This window comes from Lathamus discolor, chromosome 6 (assembly GCF_037157495.1).
Source record: "Lathamus discolor isolate bLatDis1 chromosome 6, bLatDis1.hap1, whole genome shotgun sequence".
NCBI lineage: Eukaryota > Metazoa > Chordata > Aves > Psittaciformes > Psittacidae > Lathamus > Lathamus discolor.
The window spans coordinates 22,396,691-22,417,090 of NC_088889.1; the positions used below are offsets into that span (position 1 = coordinate 22,396,691).

A 20,400-nucleotide genomic window follows, 5' to 3' on the forward strand; every position below is an offset into this window, starting at 1 on the left:
AATACTCTAAAAAGAACTGCTGGCAGTTGTAAAGAGAACTCTAATTATCTCTGAAGAGACTGTTCCTATAAATGTATCATTTATTTGGAGCATTTCCCTGCAGTGTCCCTAAGTATAAAAGTTATTGTTCAATAGACCTAAAATTACCACATTAGATGGCAACAACATATACTGGGACTGAGGAAAACTTCTTTGTGATCAGGACAGGAAAATTGAGTCCAGAAAAAGGTAATGTACGTAATGAAGGACATCGCATTCTAACAGCAGCTCACATTTACCTGCCAAGCTTCTTTCACCTAAAATGTTTTGCAGGTAGTGTTCATTAACTTAGGCCCACAAATAGGAATCCACCTACACAACACTGAATGTAGAAGTCTGTTGCAAAGGTGGCAGAATCAAGTCAATTAAAATTGAGCTCTGAGACGGCAATGACCACAGAGCAGTAATCACTATCATGTTTTTCAAAGATTAATGAAATAGTTAAGGGAAGAACAGTAGAAAAAAAGAAGCAGCAATAAAACAATCCTCCAAATAGGCTACTGTCAGCCTTGGGAAAGGTGAAAGCGAATAAAGAACCAGGTTAACCCAAGGATCTGACCACAGGCATAGCTAAGAACAGAGCTCAAAGGGGTGCAAGGAGCACAGGCACAAACTTGCAGAACATAGACTTTTTGTCAACAGGCTGGTTCTGATCCCACCTGCATCCTTAATTTGAGATGCTTAGGTTGTTCTTTTAACTGTGTTAGGTTTCCTTCATTACTGTTATTTTTTAACATCTGAAAAAGCAGGCTATTCAGCTAAACCTCTACATACAGTCTCCAGACTAACAAACCTGCAACTGTGATTTGACATCTAAAGGAACGTATAAATTCATTTAAAAGACACTCTCACCTTGGTAATTTCTTGCATTGTTGGTTGGCTGTTTTGTTGTTATATTTGAAGCAGGACCTCTCACATATCCCAAAGGCAAGACAGCTAAAGTATAGAATGGAACGGAAAAGAACAGTTCATTTGGAAGGGACCTACTGCCTGACCACTTCAGGGCTGACCAAAAGTCAATGTTATTAAGGGCATTGTCCAAAATACCTCTTAAATACCGATAGGTTTGGAGCATTGACCATCTCTCTAGGGAGCCTGTTCCAGTGTTTGACCACCCTCTTTGTAAGGAAATGTTTCCTAATATCAAGTCTGAACCTCCTCTGTTGCAGCCTTGAACCATTCACATACATCCTCTCCTACACCAGGGAGAAGAGAGCAGCACCTCACTCTCCACTTCTCCTCAGGAAGCTGCAGGGAGCAATGAGGTCTGTGAATCAGTGCCCATGACGGAAGAGCTATCTTCCTGGGATTATGGAGATACTTATGACTTTCAAAAAATTAAGTGTGCATTGATGTAGCATAAATGGTAAATGAGAATTTTTCTCAGTACCTGGATGAAAGAAACAAAGGTATGATTTATCTGAACAACTGGGAAAGGAAAATACTGGATAATGGGGGAAAAATGGAAAACAGATAACAAAAACTCTTGGAACAAGCTAGTGTCTAATGTGTGAAGCCAGGTGACTTTTAGTCCTGCCAGAGCTCACAAACCTATAGAGCCAGCTATGTTCTGTCTTGCTGTAGCCTGCCTCTGTGTCAGCAGCACTGTAGCCACAAGGCACTGCACCAAACCAAGTGCTCTCAGAAAGGAGACTTCTGGGAGAGCAGTGCAGCAGCTCTGCATGAAAGCCACTCATGTAAAGCAAGGCTGGTTTGCTTAAGTTTTACTCCAGCATAACATAGGTACATGAGATGAGCTGACCAGAGAGTATCCTTGCTCAAGATCCAAACCAACAACATTTTGTAGACATTAGTAAACTAATACTGAGAAAAATCTGAACTATCTGTAACCAAACTAGAAAATCCATTCAAGGAAAATAAATAGATGTTAATGAATACTTCTGGAGGCCCCAGCTTACACTTGGTATATTCCTTAACTTGAAGAAATCACAATCTAAATGAAAACAATAAGTAACAGGTGGATGGATAAGGACTATTATTAACCCTGTTTCATAAATGGAAAACAAAATTATCGAGAGATTCAAAGCCTGGTTATAATCTACACCATATTCTGCTGTTGTAACAGACAACAAGTAATTTAGAATGAAATATGAGGGGGCCTAAGAAGTTTCACCAGAAACCGGGGATATAAACTCAAGTTCCTCTTAGATCCAGTTCATCATCTTAATTGTAAACCCCTCCGTCATTTGTGGAGGAAAACCAACACAAGAGATGCCAGCAAAGAGCACTCTCATAAGCATCAATTTTTCTTATATAAGCTGAACCTGACCCCATATGAGTCTTATATTACCAGAAGACAAGTCTCACAGCTTGTCCACAAACTCTGAACAGCTTATCCAGTACTGTCAGATTTGAGTTCACAAGTGGAGAAGAAAGTTTCCTTCTTGTTCCTGCAATACCCATCATCCCCAAATCAGTGAAAACACAGCTTCGAGTGCCATCTAGAGGAGCACACTCAGCTGCGGAAAATACTTTTGTTGGTTCAAGATGCAACTGCTCAAAAAGCTTTTCAGACTGCTCCACCACTCACATGTGCTCATTGCACAGAGCCCAGCGCATGGCTCCAAGGAGAGGTCGGGCAAAGCCCCTGTCCTGGCACTCCATCTTTGAGCTGTGAAAGTGCTGCGGACCTTGCCACCCTCGAAAGGCCTGTAGCAGGTCAGCTTCACACCCCTCTTGGCAGGGCCTCATTCAAGTGCATTTTGGCTCTTGGTGCAGACACGGACTGGGTAGTGCGAGTACAGACTTCCCCATCACAGACTTCCCCATCCTCCAGAGGAAGCATTTTGGTGCTCTGTCCTGTGCTGAGATGTCAAAGGGACCTGCTGTGATTGTCTATGTGTGGACTGACTTGAATCTCTGTGAATGCACACAAATCCCCATACGAATATGTCCCTTTCTCTGTGAGGTCTTTTGGAGATGATCCAACCCAATTTTCCATTTTTTGGTTTCCCTGCTGCTCCTCAGCTATCTCTTCCAAACACTTCCAAGACCCTTAGATTGTTTTATCCATCATTACAGATCAAATGCTTTCTGCTACTGATGCATATTTTTAAGACATTTACAGATAACACCGACCTTCTGTATCACATATGTGCAAACATACTGAGGAAGATGCAGGTGCTTTTAGCACTCTCCTCCCTATTTCCTTTCTAAAGGCTGCTTTATATTTTGAGATTCCCACTCATTAATTAAAATCCCTAGCAAAATAGAACCTTCCCAGCTGGTATTCACTAGCTCCATTCATGGGTTTATTAGCCCGTACTAACAAATATACCTGACCATGCATTGATACTTGCATCAAGAACAAAATCAGAAATATTTTTTTCAGCGCAGTGGGCTTTCACCTTGGGCTCTCTCGCCTCTGCTGTACATCAGCCCCAATGCAAAAGGTTCACACTGCGACTCCCTTTCCAGTGCCCAGGCAAAGTGTGCAGCCCTGGCAAGGTTCACAGAGCCTAAGGCCAGTGTTATTCACACCTCTCCGTTGCTGGCACATGTGCTCTGCTTTTCCTTTCCTGTCACTTCTAGGGGGTCACCCAGGGCAGAGCCACCACGCAGTGGTGGATATGGACATAAGGCACCGGATGGTTCAGGTTTGTGGTCCCTGTGTGACTGCAGCAGAAAAGGAAGCCCAGAGATACAACACTGGTCTGGACCAGCACCAAAACAGCCCCAAAGGAGCAAGGAGGCTGTCTGAGCACTGCCCACAGAGTAGGTGGGATGCCATTGTCAACCCAGCACTCACACATCAGCTTTGCTCTGCTTTTGCCATCCCATTTACTGCCTGTGGCCAACGCACAGATATCTAAGCATCCCCAAACACTCAGGGCTCCAGATTTAAATCACAGGTTCTAGCCTCAACACTTATATATAGGTATTTCCCCATACCTCTAATTCCTAAATGCTTTTAAATATCTGTCCTCACTATTGTAGGCGATTACTTACACAGCTCAAAAACTTAAAGTGGCCAGGAGTTTATTAAAAATATGGTTAAACACATGTAAGCAAATACTGTTAATGGAACATTAAGGTTGAAGTATATAGCTTCCTGAGATAAAATAGCACAGCAATATGCGTCTCTGATGTACTAAGATCCAGTTGTATCTTCCATGTTTGCTTTAATATCAGATAGCTTGTCATATAACACTGTATGCATTTCATTAACTCTGGAGTGAGGTAATCACACAAAAAAGAGAAGTGTCACACTGACTAATGGTTTTGCAGGCAGAGTCAACTATGAGAAGTTCTCACCTCGTCAATGTGGATACCACAGTGAAACAATTTTTCTGACACAGACAGAAAGAGAAAACTCCCTGTTCTGCACGGGGAACAAGATTCAAGCGGGACTTTTTGTTTTATTTTAAATTTGTATTTCAATTCACTTCAGGGCCTGCCTCTCCAGTTACAGTCTTTCTGTCCCTGCACATCTTCCAGATTCACTGCGTATTTGGAATTCCAGTCTCGCTCAAAAAGATGTTTTAATTGTTCCTGGATAGGCAGTTGCCTTCTCTGCAGGTTGGTTGAATTCTGTTTGATAATTAGTCCCACGCCAGCAGTGTTAATGAAGTAATCTTCTGACCAATTCGAAGTCCCTATGCAATGAAAAAGTATCTAATTAGAAAACATTAATTTCCCAGTGTTCTGTTTCATCCCTGTTCTTGTTAAGTCCACATTTGCCTGGCTTTGCTGATTTGCTGTACAGCTGCAAATCTCATTAGGACCAATAGAGCAGTAAAAATGAGGTCACCTCCTTCTTATTCCAGACCCCAGGTTTTGGAAAGTGAGTACTAACTGCAACCCTGAGGCTTCATAACCTTCTGGTTCCTTACAGCCTGTGACAGAGGTGCACAAACCTAGTCATTACGAAGATGCAAATAGAGTGCTACATTGAGGTATTAAGAGAGGTAAAAGTCAGTGTTTGATACGGGTTTCTGTGTTTAAAGAAAAAAATCCTTAATGGACTTAATTCTCTTGTTAAAGAAAAACAAGAGAAGAAACTGGACCCTTGATTAGTAAAACCTTGGGAGCTGCTCTGAGCTCAGCATGCAATGCCAGGTTTTAAACCAGGCAAAGTTGGGAATCCAGCAGCATGCACTGTCTAGGGCTCTCTCCAAAGCTATCATAATTCAGTAAATCAAATATTGTGGAAAAAAAAAAGCACATTTTATCTCTTAGCACTTCTCCTGCTATGTGCCTTAGCTAGAAAAATCTACTGTCAATTCCGGAAGGTGCTTAGCCATGAAAACAAATTATCTGCGTATCTGTCTTCAAAAGACAATTCAGTAAGAAACAAGTTCTATTAAAGGTAATTGGAGATGCAAGCGCTCAGCCCGTTGGAAGATTAGGCTATTTGCTGGTTTGCATTGCTTGTAGGATGAGCTGACTGAAATGACAGAGCCCTTTCACATTGCCTTTCTTGAGGGATCCTAATGAGAGAGTAAAAAATAAAGATAATTCTTTCAGGAACTGAGCAGCAATTGACATTACTGTTTTCTAATTTCCTTTCCTAGAGTTCTGTTCAACAAACAGTGCGGGAAATTAATTCCTCCCAGCAATTTAGTTTTATGAAAGCACAATGTTATATACTAGAGCATCAGCTATCACTGCATCATTACGAGCACACAGTCTGTGAAATTCCTACTGTGCTTGTCACAAGCTGTGAACTCAGACTTGTCATGCTCTGTTCTTAACAGTTCACAGTCATATGAAATAATCTCTTACTGAACCTGACCTACATTATTATCTCCCTTTCACGTCTCTACTTCTTTACCCAGGGCAGACTGATTTACATGGCAAATTTGATATTGCAGCCCATCCTATCTCAGCCTCAATCCTATAGATCTAAATATACGGTAAGTATTTGGAATAATGGAATACATACCAATATAGGCTACTTTATCAGTGACCATATATTTGTTGTGATTCACTCTCCCATGAGGAATATTTGTGTGATTCATAACTGGAACAATGAAGAGTTTCTGGAGAGAGAGAAATTAAAAATATAAATAGAAATACCATAGTGAGGAACAGACTGCATGATTGGACAATGCAGATTTTCTATATTTACAAAGACAAGAATAGCACAGAAAGAACAGAATAGTCCACCTACTGTTATTAAATGTACCATAAAAGAGATTTTACTCCTATCCAAGAGAACTAACAAATAGTATTTCCACTATACATAAAATTGGATAAGCAACTGAGATGAGATAAGGATAATGTTTGCTTCATAATGTTCCATTAGTGGCACAGCTATTATCATTACAGGGCAGACAATTAAATGCAGTTTTAGGCAGCTGTTTAATAGATCTGCATTTACCACTGATTGCTGCTCTTATTTTGCACTAGAATGGGCTGATCACAGACACAAGGGGTACTGCAGGCAGCAATAATGCCGAACTTTTTGTGTTAACTCTTATCAAACTCTACTTTTTTTGGTTGTTGTTTGTTTGTTTGCTTGTTTTTTCCTTTTGGTAAAAAACATTCCACCTTCTTTCTGCGACTTCACTCTGTCATGGTAACTGCATCATGTCGGTATCTTCCATACCACCTCCCCCTACTTGATGCACTCCAGCCTAGTGCCTATGGCCTCTGTGTAATACTTAGTGTTCACAAACAGATCCATTTATCTAGGCAGTCAGCAGAGATCTCAATTGTAAAAAACTGACAGTAATTAAACCCATTTAAGATGCTTAATACAGGAAAAGGTCTATGAAAAGAGCACTAGGTTGTCATATAAACTGTCACTGTCATGGTGCTCAGCAAAAGCTACTGCCTGGATAATCAGAGAATGGTTTGGGTTGGAAAGGACCTTAAAGATCATCCAGTTCCAACCCCCCTGTCAAGGGCAGAGACACCTTCCAGTGGGCCAGGTTGCTCAACCTGGCCTTGAACACTTCCAGGGGTGGGGCAGCCACAACTTCTCTGAGCAGTCTGTGCAAGTGTCTCACCACTCTCCTGGTAAAGAATTTCTTCCTAATATCTAATCTGGGTCTACCCTCTTTCAGTTTAAAGCCATTAACCCTTGTCACAAGTGCTGCAGTTAGGCACATCCCTTGATATCACTAGTAGTTTGCAATAGCTGCTTCTTCAAGATTATCCCTTGGGCCGTTTTTTCTCAAGGACCTGAAACAGTCACTGCAATGCCAGCATGGCTTCACAAAGGGGAAATCCTGTGTGACCAATCTGGGGGCCTTCTATGATGGGGCCACAGAACTGACGGACAGGGATAGAGCAGTTGATGTCATCTACCTGGACTTGTGCAAAGCGTTTGACACTGTCCCACACAACATCCTTCTCTCTAAATTGGAGAGATACCAATTTGATAGGTGGACCACTCGGTGGATAAATAACTGGCTGGATGGCTGCACACAAAGAGTTGTGATCAATGGCTCAATGTCCGGCTGGAGACCAGTAACGAGTGGTGTCCCTCAGGGATCAGTATCGTGGCCGGTCTTGTTCAACATCTTTGTCGCTGACATGGACAGTGGGATTGAGTGTGCCCTCAGCAAGTTTGCTGATGACACCAAGCTGTGTGTTCCAGTTAATATGCTGGAAGGAAGGGATGCCATCCAGAGGGACCTTGACACGCTTGTGAGGTGGGCTGATACCAACCTTATGAAGTTCAACCATGCCAAGTGCAAGGTCCTACACCTGGGTCGAAGCAATCCCAAGAACAGCTACAGGTTGGGCAGGGAAGAGATTCAGAGCGGCCCTGCAGAGAAGGACTTGGGGGTGTTGGTCCATGAGAAAATGAACATGAGCCAGCTTCAGTGTGCGCTCGCAGCCCAGAAAGCCAACCATATCCTGGGCTGCATCAAAAGGAGTGTGACCAGCAGGTCGAAGGAGGTGACCCTGCCACTCTACTCTGCTCTCGTGAGACCTCACCTGGAGTATTGTGTGCAGTTCTGGTGTCCTCAACATAAAAAGGACATGGAACTGCTGGAACAAGTCCAGAGGAGGGCCACGAGGATGATCAGGGGACTGGAGCACCTCCCGTATGAAGACAGGCTGAGGAAGTTGGGGCTGTTCAGCCTGGAGAGGAGAAGGCTGCATGGAGACCTCATAGCAGCCTTCCAGTACCTGAAGGGAGCCTATAGGGATGCTGGGGAGGGACTCTTCATTAGGGACTGTAGTGATAGGACAAGGGGCAAAGGGTTAAAACTTAAACGGGGGAAGTTTAGATTGGATATAAGGAGAAAGTTCCTTACTTGTAATGGTGGTGAGGCACTGGAATGGGTTGCCCAAGGAAGTTGTGAATGCCCCATCCCTGGCGGTGTTCAAGGCCAGGTTGGACAGAGCCTTGGGTGAGATGGTTTAGTGTGAGGTGTCCCTGCCCATGGCAGGGGGGTTGGAACTTGATGATCTTAAGATCCTTTCCAACCCTAACTATGCTATGATTCTATGACAATCTGCTTCTCTAAAACCTAGTACTTGCACACACAACTGGCAGCTTAGACTCAAAAGTCAGTGGGAGGCCTGTATCATCAAGCTGTCTTTCCAAAATGTGGTTTCTTATCGTACCACGCTGACACTGATGTGGGCATGTGGATTGTTGAGAGCACGCAGGGACCTCAAGTAGTAGAGCATGTCTGGGTCAGAGTGGGTCCAGCAGCTGACCAGAAGCCGAATTTGTACTCTGTATTCGAAAGCTGCACGTCTCAGAGCGTTGTCAATGGTTGGCCAATATCTGGAGAAAAGTAGGTGGGTGGAAAAAGGGACAGTTTTGAAATAGTTCAGTAGAAAGCTGCAAGAATAAACTGAGAATACAAGTAACATTGTGCACAGGTGGGATCTCGGGTACCTAGTAAGAGGAGCACTTGTGCCTTCACTGGAGGTATAAATAAGATTTCTGCCTTCTACACAGCCAGTTCATTTCACAGTGTGTTTTGAGACCTCCAGTCTCTGCCAAATTAGGTTGAAAATTATCAAGAAGTTTAAAGCTTAGTAAAGCACATGTACACAGCTACACACACTGCATGGTGCCATCATGCTCATTGCATTAGGAAACTAAAAATAACAATAACAACTCCAATGTAAAGCCAGATCATACAACATGAAATAAAAAGGACATCGCCGAGCCCAATGGAGCCTAAGAATCACTTTGTAGAATATGGCTATTTCAGGACATGGCATGGACACTATCCCTCCGTATCCCTCCTTGTCCTCTTTAGTATGCCATGTGCCCTCGAGGTAACTGACGCAGCTGTGCTCTCACGAACATGGGGCTCTCCATTTCCATGACACTAGTTTTGATAGTAGCTTAGGAGAAAATTTTTAACATCCTTGACCCAACTACACAACACTAAGTGCTGGACAATGTACATCCCAAGACTAGTAACTCCAAGTGCCCATATAGGACTTTCATCCTGTGGATCCTAACAAATGCTGCACAGAGGAAAACAAGCATCTTCAGGATAGGTTGGAGGACTGATACAGAGAGGTCCAACACTCGCTTACAGTCCCATGGGCAATGATTAATTAATTTACCTAACTTATTCCTTGGGCCTTATGTACAAAGCCCTGAATTCTCTAACTTTCCATTGCACATCATCCTATCACAATCAGCAGACTAGCCATGTGCTTTCAGGGTCAGATTGTCTTGCAGATCCTGAAAAACTCAGAAAAACATATTTAGAAATCCTATTTTCCAACAGTTTCCATTTTTTAAATATATCAGGTTTGAGCTGATTAACACTCGGGCATTAAGATAGCAGCTTTGTTCCTTCTGCCTCAGCTGCTGGAGGAACCTAACCTGAACTAATCAGCCTCAATTCATTGCACTACAGCTGGTTGCTGTGGAGATAGCCGGAGGCCCCGCACAGCTTTCCCTAGGCCTTTCAAACTCTTTTTTGCATCTGATCAGGCCCTAGATGTCACAAATGGTGGATTAAGGCTTCAGATGAAGAATGAGGAGTATTAACACACTCATTCCTAAGGGGAAAAAAGACTTTCTGTGAACCTATTCTTAGCTAATAGCAGGAGATGAGAAACACAGAGATTCAACTGTATAACACAGAAACCAAAAATCCTCGAAGTTGTTTGATTTATAAAAAGTATCTTCCAAGTGGAAGCTCATCTTTGAGTTTTCATGTCAAAGACAGTGGAATTATCTGTGTCTATCTATTATCCTTCCTGCTACCACATGCCCAGCTGAACAACAGAGGCTTTACACCATCATGCCACAGGACATGATGTGTGGTATAATTCTGGATAACGGAAAGTTAGAGCTCACCCTATTCCTTACAAGCCATGTTGTACACAATTATTTTGCCTGAGCTTCTTTCTCAATCAGATTATTTAAACGATTGGAAAACTTACAAATGTTATAAGCAGATAATATTCAGGACACTTGGTTGCATGTAAACATCCTAATTCAAGCATATATAAGAGGATTTGGAGTCTTAGTGGTTGCTCCATGACTGACTAACTTTTTGTGTTACTCAGATATGAGCTGATGTACAGATATGAGCTGATGTACAGATATGATATTATGTACATAATTCTGCCGTGACTTTAGGCTGTGGTCCACTACACACAACCTGACCACTCCAGATCACCACTACCACCTTCTTTTTGAGAGCGGCTGCTGTGTGCATGCAGCATGCTTCAGGAATTTGGATGTCCTTAGATGGAACTGTAAAAAAAGGAAAATAAAAGCCTGAAAGCTTCTTTTAGAGACTGTTTCAGCTTGCAGAGGTCAGCAAGGACAGTTAAGAATCACCTTTAAACTATGGGTCAAGTACATGAAACAGGCAGCGGAACCAGAAGTCAAGAGTCTTCAGAAGTAAAGAACAGAAAGAAACAGGAGTGGAAGAGGGGAACAAGTGTATTTTCTCTGAAAAGCCTGGTGTCAGGTATCTTTCTGCTGTTCTCATTCCTCTCTCTATTCACAAAGCTGCTCTGCTATGTTTTGAAGAGAGCGGTATCCTCATTGTCCCTAATCTGTCACTTCACAGTTTTCTTGCTGTGTGAAGAGCATGGGAGGTTGATTTAAAACACTAGCAAAGCACATGAACAGTACTGGATACCATCCTTCTTGTAGCATCAGTATTTGCACAGTCCATGAGGCAGTCAAGACTGCAGAGCAAAGCCTCAGTTCTCTCCACCCTGAAAACTTCTGTTTCAGAAGGAGTGGAATAGCATATTTTTCCTTTAAAAAGGGCAGTCAACTGATTTGCTCAAGATAAAAATTGTACCTTTCTGGGTGAATGAAACGGCTGGTAGGGAAATATTCCATAACAGAAACATAGACAAATTTCTGTGCCTCACTGATAATACTGGTTATAGCAAAGAGGTCATTGGTACGACCTTCTGGACAAAATGCTGGAGGAGAAGCCTGAAAAGAAGAAAACACAGAAGTCAGTGATTTAATCGTTTTTTCTCTCAGACTCTGTGAGTCATTTATGTTCAGATCTGTTCAGTTTTCACTACAATAGCACGAAGCACTTAAAGTGGACCACTATCTTTCCTCATGCCTTACATGACCTGATGGGTCAGATACGTACTGATATATTGAGCCCACAGGTGATCAAAGAAGACCTGCATCCCATTCTTGCCATACTACCTGATGGATGGAGCTGGATCAGCCCTTATTCATTAAGCAGTTCCAGAGAAACCTGTTGAATTAATTATTATCCAACTGGAACACAAGTAACTGAGGACTGCTGAAGAAAATTTTCCAGCCTATGTTTAAATACAGGTCACACTCTATCCTGATACTTTCAAACATACTTACAGAAAAATAGGCTTTTGTCAAGATTCCATTGAATTCTACTTCCAGAGGCTGATGCATGTTAATGTGGGTAGAATAATTAAGAGGCCAAGGGAATGGGATTGTAGCATTAGGACGTCCAAGATCCCAGTAAGTACTAAATGTTTTCCAGAGGTCTTTGGCCAAGCAGCTGCAGTTGTATATCACAGCACCAAACTCTTTCACCTACAAAGAGAGCAAGCTATGTCACAGCCCCAGAAAGAGCCACCTCCAAGGGTTTCTTTGCTGTTTCTCTCACTCAATCAGTATTTTACATCATGATGTTCCTCAGTTATGTGCTAACACGTGAATTTTCCCCCAGCTTTTTGAAGCAGAGCTTACCTGAGATAAAGATCTCCAGTCCATATTTGCACTACCGATGTATATGTGTTTCATGTCTACAATCCAGAATTTACTGTGCAACACTCCTCCTGCCAAATGTCCAAAATCAACCTTCTTTATATGAGCCCCTGAAGAAAAGTGGGGAGAGGCAAAAGGAGTTTAGACACAGCTGGAGATGGTAATCTATACTGCTCTCCTGATAGCCAGGACATGTCTGGATGTCTAATACTTGCAGCCACTAATACCTACCAAAATTCACAAGTGCTCATTCCTGGGGATACAGTAACTTGCAAAATTATGCAAAATGTGAAATTTCAGAAAAAGCCTTAAGGGCATGACAACATACACAAAAATCACGAACTAGTGAACACATAGCACTTGTCTTGTGAACTCACATAAACACCATGGCAGAACAGGCCCTGGAGATCAGTTTGTCTCAGATGCCCTATTGCAATGAAGAAATTCTGAGTGCGTCACTGAATAATTACCTTTTTCCTCTAAAAGCTCAAGGTCAGTTGAATTAGTTGCCAGAGTTGGAATACTTGCTGCAACATACACAGAGACATTCTCTGCAAGTAGTCTCTCAAACCTCTTCAGAATATCTTCACCCTGCATGGTACATGGCTATTTTTTGTATTTTGTTATAGAACATTTAGTAAGATATATGCAAGTACAGTGTTACTAACGGATGCTTTGTTTGAAGAAGCCCAACACAAGAAAGGTCAGAAATTTAATCTATTTTAGGATTGCTTCAAGTAGAGAAACAAGGGAGCAAAGATTCTGATCCAATGTATGAATCAAAGTTTATTTTCTGTTGTTTAGTGCTATTAGAGATAAGGCTTAAAAATACAACCAGAAATACCCCAGACTTCAAAGGTGAATGCCCCAGTGAAGATGAACTGCTGGATGCTGATGCTCAACAGATACACTGCGCCAGTTCTCCCCAAGGATAAAATAACAGAGGCTGCCCTACACTGTCCCTTTAGCAGAGGCAGGGCTCAGCCTTACATCTGTCACTTTCCCTTCTTTTGTGTAGAGGAAATGAGTCGTCTTACATCACCAGAACCATGTGGGGAGGAAGACAAACCCCAGAGAGCCCATGAGGCCAAGGAAGATGTGCCAGGGCAGAGGCAGAGGTCTGGCCTACAGTAACAAACAGGCCAGCGCCTGGTCGGTCAGCAAGCAGCACAATTCCTGACCTGTGACTAAACTGCACGCCTACCTGAAACAGGGTGGCCTTGTCCCTTCTGCTTCTCAGAATAGTCCCCCAGACCCTGCTCAGGATTGCCTGGGGGGCTGCCAGCTGCCACAGGCCAGAATAGAGCCAAGGGACACTTAAACACGATGGATAGTAGCAAGGTGAGCCTGTGCCGTGGCCTCTCTCATTTATTTTTGGTGCTGGAGCCAGAGAGGCCCTGCAGGCAGCCTGGCTGCACAGGGTGCCCAGGAGAAGAATGAATGTCCTAAATGGCTGCCCAATGGCATGGTTCAGGAACATCTGCAAAATGGGTGGACGCAGATGCTGTGCCTGTACATGGGGAAGAAGCAGCCTCTGAAGCAGGTAGAAGTCCAGCAGACTTTGTTTCCTGACTCTCCCAGCTAGCCAGTGGGAATTGGCATGTTCACTTGTGTATACGGATCCTGCAGGCTCTCTGGCCGTGCCAGGGGCTGCCCCTACCACAGACTGACCATGTGCAGGGTAAGAGAGTGTGGTTTTGGGGCTGGCCCCTGTCCGGTTGCTCTTAAAACATGGCACAGAAATATTCAGAGAAAACAGAGCCCATATGGGGTCTAACTTGGCCAGAGGAGGAAAGTTGGTGTGCTGCTTTAGATCAGCATGGAAAACCTTTCTGGGTTTGCTGGAAGCATCTGGAAGACAGGCCTCACAGTCGATCTGCCATCTACCACATGTACATACAACCATAAATGTGCTTGTCATTGGTTTGCTCCTACCTGCTTGGCAGATGAATCATTGACGTTGATATCCTTCCCAGCAAGAGACCAATAGTAAGAAGCCACATAAATTTTTTCCTGGGCTATATCAAGGAGTCTCATCCAGGCTTTGTACAGGGGTTTGGCTGCAGTGCTGTTTATCTCAAAAGCTAAGTCATAAGGAACATTTTCCACCAGTTCAAAGCTGCAACGACAGTTGCATGTTGTGAAGCAAGTGACTGTCACCCAAGCAGGAAACTAAGCAGGGAAGGTCTCAAGCCATACACTTGGCCATTTTGGACATCAACCTCAAACGCAAAGAAGCAGAGCTGGACAAACAAGCTGGGACTACTCTCTATGCCCAGTCTTTATAGCCAAGCATATATCATACATCATGATCCCAAATCCAGCACAATGGCTTATCCGTGGCTTTTCTGAGCTCTTTATCTTCTCATCCTAAAGATGAGCAAAAAAGTAAACCGTGGGGCTGGATGTCGCTTTGGTACCCCTTCCCTCTGCCAGGACAAACATCCACTCACCCCTCTGGCCTCTGAAAGTAGGTGAGCTCAGCAGTGGCTGCTCTGCCTACTGGTTGCTCTGCTGCCTCCCAGCACTGCCACAAACAGAGGATGTCTGGAGATGGTGGAGATGCAACAGTCGTGTGCTGAACATACAAGCATAGGACCAGTCCTGGAGTATTGACACCGCCCCTCACACCAGGCAACTACTAATGACCCAACGCCTAAACAAACCCTTCACTCTTCCCAAATTAGTGGCACTTTGTCACTTTTTATACAATGGGAAAAGAACAAAAGCCATGCTGATACTGTCAGCACTGTAACTATTATTCCACTGGGTGATTACTTCTCCATGTGCCATCAAGCCTGGCTTACCTGCAGGAGTCATTTGATCCATTGGTGTCTTCCTCAATTATTGTGGCTCCTGGGAGATCTCCAAAGGGTTCTTCTTCCACCTCCATCTCTTTGTAAATGTTGACAACTGCTTTTTCTCTGCTAGGATCAACTGTGCTTTCCACTTTCATAAAGTAAACAGCCAAGACAACAAGACCAAGTATCAAAATTGCCCCTAAGATTTGAAACTAGAACAGAACGCAAACAGGATAAGATTTAAGTGATCACCAAGTCACTGATACACCAGCTAATGGATGACCACCTGTTACAGGTGACTCACAATATTTGAATAGTAGTTCTGCTTTCAGCTACTGGCAGACAACACTCTTAGATACACCACTGAAAATGTGGATCACAAGCTACAGAGGGGTTGGTTTATGTGAGGACTGAGATTTTAGTTTTGCTTTAATTTTTCCTGTGACAACATACCGAAAAACTTGGGGGTTTTTTTCCCAGAACATTGTGGTTGATTTGACATTTATTGGCTTTATTTTAGCACAAGACAAACGGGTGTTCAACAAAAACTCCACAAAAATCAAAAGAAGGAAATCCATAACACACTGTCCAGAGCCAGGGCTGCAGGATTAGATTCCACATTACTCTCAGCAAGGTTTGATCAGTCTACTGGATAAATCAATGAGGGTTGCTGTCACTCACTTGTTTACAAATAAGATTGAAACCTATATGGATTTCTAAAATGGGCAATAAAATCATTCCTCTCTAATCTGCTATATCTTTTCAGAAATGCCAGTGTAACCTCAGCTCTTGTAAGCAAATGTAGTGTTTCCCAATAATTACCGTTTTGACGTCTTTTTGATTGTTCACGCTTAATTTCATGTTCGAGGCCTCATTAAACATCAGGGATATTTTTAATGCTTTTTTCACAATCTGAAAAACAGAAATGTATGCAAGGGGAAAAATAAAGCTTTATGGCAACATTTGTAAAAAGCCAGTTACAGACTAAAAATGCGGGTTACTGCCATTGCTTCATACAGCACTCTGAGATTTAAGTATGGATCTGTGCAACATCCTCACTGTATCATGGGTCTTGACTGACATTAACAGATTCCAAAGGGAGAGGGAGAGACAGGTCCCTGTGCTTTTTCCCTGGTGCTGTCTACACACCAAAATCACTTCAGTGATAAATATGTAAAGAACTGCAGCGCTGCCTCTTCAAGTTATCCTTCAACACCCACTTCTGTCCTGTTGCAAGCTAAAATATTTGCCAACAAGCAATAATTAAGTGCAGGAACTGTGAGTGTTAGCATACAGTATTAATGTCATCCTCTGTGTGACTCCATTAGGCTCCTGCTCTCTTCCTATGCCTGTGAGTACTCTGCAATGCCAGTGCCACATCCAGAAGGGTCTTTGTTAAGGGGATAGGGACCAGCCCAAAATAGAAACTCCACTTCACCCCTGTTGCAATCGTGACCCTAGAAAATAAGTTAACTTCTTTTCCTCCTCAGACAATATTGCTCCAATCTTGAGTTATCACCAGCAGAGGTAACCCCTAAACAAAGTACCAAAATACCGCGAAACTCAAAGCAGTTAGTAGGCAAGGAGTAGGTGACCACTTGCCTACTTTGCTTTCTCAAAAGGTCAAACCAAGAACTGCACACATCCCCAACAGATCATGAACTATCCCTGCATCAGCAGAGGTGAATTTACCCCATAGGAGTCAGCTGTCATTTAGAATCATAGGTTCACAGAAAGGTTAGGGTTGGAAAGAACCTTAAGATCATCTAGTTCCAACCCCCCTGTCATGGGCAGGGACACCTTCCACTAGACTTGGACATTTTTCATGCTTAGAAGCAACAAGCACATCCTGGGATATGATAGATTTCAACAAGTGCTAGCAGATGATATCACCGTCTGCCTAGTCCCAGTCCACCACTTCCTATCCCTGAGCCATGGGCATTTGTAGCCAGGAAGGTAAACATGCTGTCATGGTATCAGATATGCAGTTGTTCTGTGGCAACAGAGCATATGTGGTGGGTGGCCACACTCAAACAAGTTTGAGGTAGGAAGGATCCTGCCAGGCTTGTCCCATCCATCTTGCCCTACGTTCACAGCTACTGTCACCTGAATTGGATGGGCTCATGGTGTCTGCCTTCCCAGATGCGTAAGGCAGTATGGCTACACATGTCCATGGTGCATCCAACTCCTGCCCACTCCACCTTTCTGTACAGATGCTGTGACCACATGGAACAAGCAGGAGTTGGACACTGCAGCCCCAAAGGCTTCTTATGGGACCTAACTCACAAGAACTAGAAGGGTTGAACTGAAAAGGTGGAGGATGTCTTTGGGAGACAAGGGAGGTGGGTCTGAAACAATGACTTGGGGAACACAGAGAGGGATTTGAAAAGAGAGGACCCAAGGTAAGAGAGCAGGCAAGGGAGAATAAGAAAGTTAAGAGGAAATAAGAGAGGAAAAAGCAAAGGTATGAACAATCATGCTAAAAAGCATGCTAGAGCTGCAGAGATGAAAGCTAAGTTTCTGTTCCAGAGCTTGCTTGTTGTTGTTATCAGCTGTAATCACCACAGCAGTAGCTTCTTTCTAAGGCACTTTTACTCACACTTTTCACTAGCACTTCTTTTGCTGCCCCCAGATTCAGATGCAAGCTTTTACACTAGGAATAGTTATAAGTGCTGGCAGTGAAATACCTACCCTCCCAGCCCTGGAGGAACTGCAGCTGCAAGGGCATTTACACCCATTTGATGGCTTCAGAAGGAAGGAGCTTCTGAGAAACAACTTGTTTCAGTTCTCTTTTCCAGCAACAGTTACAAAATGGCTTCGAAAAGCAGCAGTTCTCATAAAAATGAGAGCAAACAGATCTCATATGTGCCACAGTCATAGAATCATGTATCATTTGGGTCAAAGTGCTTCTTGGTGTCTTTGCCTGCCAACGGGTTAGATTCCCAGCTGCCTCACAGAAGTCATGAGAACTGCACTAAAATATGAAGTTTAACTTTCAAGAAAGAAAACAGCACAGACTCAACCAGAATGCTTAAGAATAATATTGTAGCTGGTCAGTAATTAACTGCGGCTTCCTCAAAGCTTTCAGAGCTTTACCGGCTGCCAATTTCAATGACTAAAGTTTATCCAAGAGCAATAAATACAAGTATTGCTTAGCATTGCTTCACAGACTGGAACACAAGCTAATACCACTATCTGCTGAGTGCACACAGGAGACTTGTTTATAACATTAAAGCTGGTTTCTCCCTGCCCCCTAAATAACTTTTGGTTCTTCTTTTCTCCATCAGCATCAACCTGCTGGATTTCAAACACAAGGATGAGACTTCATTATACAAAACCATCCCAAAGAAGCTGTTTGAAGCTCCTCGGATGAACAAAGTGCTCTCAGATGAACTCCCAGTACTGTCAAGATGATGGCAAACGTACTTACCATCCTGCAAGACTTCCTCCTGTGCGGATCTCCTACTGCAGTCTGATGTTACTCCAACACTGCTTACAAAAAGCAGTGCACATGCTTTTCACCAGCAGATTTATTTGGGGTTCTTCTGGTTTTATCTCTTCCTGCTGCAGACACTTCCTCTTAAACACAGAGTTTCACAACAGGCACTGACAATTAAGAGTCCCAAGTTATCATAGAATCATAGCATAGTTAGTGTTGGAAAGGATCTTAAGATCATCAAGTTCCAACCCCCCTGTCATGGGCAGGGACACCTCACACTAAACCATGTCACCCAAGGCTCTGTCCAACCTGGCCTTGAACACCGCCAGGGATGGAGCATTCACAACTTCCTTGGGCAACCCATTCCAGTGCCTCACCACCCTCACAGTAAAGAACTTCTTCCTTATATCCAATCTGAACTTCCCCTGTTTAAGTTTTAACCCGTTACCCCTTGTCCTGTCACTACAGTCCCTGACTAAGAGCCCCTCCCCAGCATCCCTATAGCCCCCCTTTAGATACTGGAAGGCTGCTATGAGGTCTCCACGCAGCCTTCTCTTCTCCAGCCTGAACAGCCCCAACTTTCTCAGCCTGTCTTCATATGGGAGGTGCTCCAGTCCCCTGATCATCCTCGTGGCCCTCCTCTGGACTTGTTCCAACAGTTCCATGTCCTTTTCATGTTGAGGACACCAGAACTGCACACAATACTCCAGGTGAGGTTGTTTATCTAATCATCTAGTTGTTGTGATCCAGTTCTTAAGCTCCAGGTCTTGATCTTCACCTCTGTGATGTAACTTTGTGACCTGGTCCAAACTCGGTTGAATGGCTAAGCTCCCACTACCCCCAGTGGTCTAAGACCAGTCTAGATCAGCACTACAAGACACCGGTTGAAAGGACTGCTCAGCTTCGGTGCAGTTTGCATCCCAGACATGGCACCATTCTCACTGCTTCATTCTTAGACCACCAGAAGCTTGATTTTAAACAAAACAGACAAACCAACCCTCCAGACCCATCTTCCTACACAGCTCCTCTTGCAAGCACTGTCCTACCCAGTCATCCTTGGACAAACATAAGGGAGCGAACTACCTCTGCTGAAGTAATACAGCTTTTGTCTTATACAAATGGTGTTTGGAATTTGTAGTGACGTTGCTGAGCGGGAAGTTAAATGCAATGTTGAGTTTGAGGCAGTTTCTAAGAATTATGTCTTCAGTGAAAATCCAAAGGCTGCACTTCAGCCAATACAACCCAATATGGCAATGCTGCTGTTAGTTCTCTAGGCAGTCCCTCAACCCTATTGAACCAAAGGGTGCAGTTCCCTAGCCCAGTACCTGAGGAAGGCTGCTTTAAGGGGAAGAAAAAATGGAGAGATACATGAGGACTAATCATGTTCACAAGGCTTTACCATACTTTATATTAAGCTGCTTAAGATGGAAAAGCTAAAAGGAGCCAGAGGATAAGTCAGGACTGGCAGAAAGAGGCCTTTCTCTGGAAGCTGAATGTGTCATGAATCCTTTGCTTCCCTTGGGACTAAACCCCCCATTTTTAAAAAGGGGAAAAAAGGAACAAAGGAACACCAAGGCAAGGGTTGAAGAACTAGAGGATCTTTAAGGTCCCTTCAATGCAAACCATTGTATGATTCTATGAAAACACAAGCAGTAACTCAAATGTCAAAAGTGAAAGAAAAGATGGTGGAGCAGGATGCCTGTCTGACCAGCCACCTCTATCCTGACTTTACTGCTGCGCACAGATCACCTATCACTCGGGCCATCCCAAATCTCTATTAAAACAGAGCTTAAAAACAAGGCAAAGGCTCCTGCCATCCCTTTAGACTCCAGTTACCAGAAAGCTGAAGGCAGGATCCTGCTTCACTAAGGCTTCCTCTGCAGGCAGGAACAAAAATGCAGTTCCAGCGAGCCACCATGCTAAAGGCTGAGATCGCCTCTGGGAAGTGTTCCTGTCCCTCCACTGACTTCAGAGGCAGAGCAGCC

General features: G+C 43.5%; 1 protein-coding gene across 1 annotated transcript; it reads right to left on the reverse strand.

Annotated features, from left to right (window-relative positions):
* Window positions 1–4,021: 4,021 nt before the first annotated feature.
* On the reverse strand, window positions 4,022–18,546 carry PLD4 (phospholipase D family member 4). Its single transcript, XM_065685352.1, has 11 exons — window positions 18,407–18,546; window positions 15,799–15,888; window positions 14,983–15,188; window positions 14,111–14,294; window positions 12,646–12,766; window positions 12,158–12,285; window positions 11,801–12,001; window positions 11,262–11,401; window positions 8,587–8,752; window positions 5,945–6,041; window positions 4,022–4,655 (listed from the first exon to the last, which is right to left on the reverse strand). The coding sequence occupies exons 1-11, from the start codon at window positions 18,407–18,409 to the stop codon at window positions 4,447–4,449; spliced, it is 1,545 nt and encodes a 514-aa protein (XP_065541424.1). The 5' UTR covers window positions 18,410–18,546; the 3' UTR covers window positions 4,022–4,446.
* Between the last annotated feature and the right edge of the window lie 1,854 nt (window positions 18,547–20,400).

Excerpts from the sequence above, each read along its gene's own strand:
- PLD4 (XM_065685352.1), bottom strand. Across the intron at positions 15,189-15,798 it reads ATCAAAAAGACGTCAAAACG|TTTCAAATCTTAGGGGCAAT; the intron begins GTAATTATTGGG and ends GTTCTGTTCTAG. Across the intron at positions 11,402-11,800 it reads TGACAAAAGCCTATTTTTCT|GCTTCTCCTCCAGCATTTTG; the intron begins GTAAGTATGTTT and ends TCTTCTTTTCAG.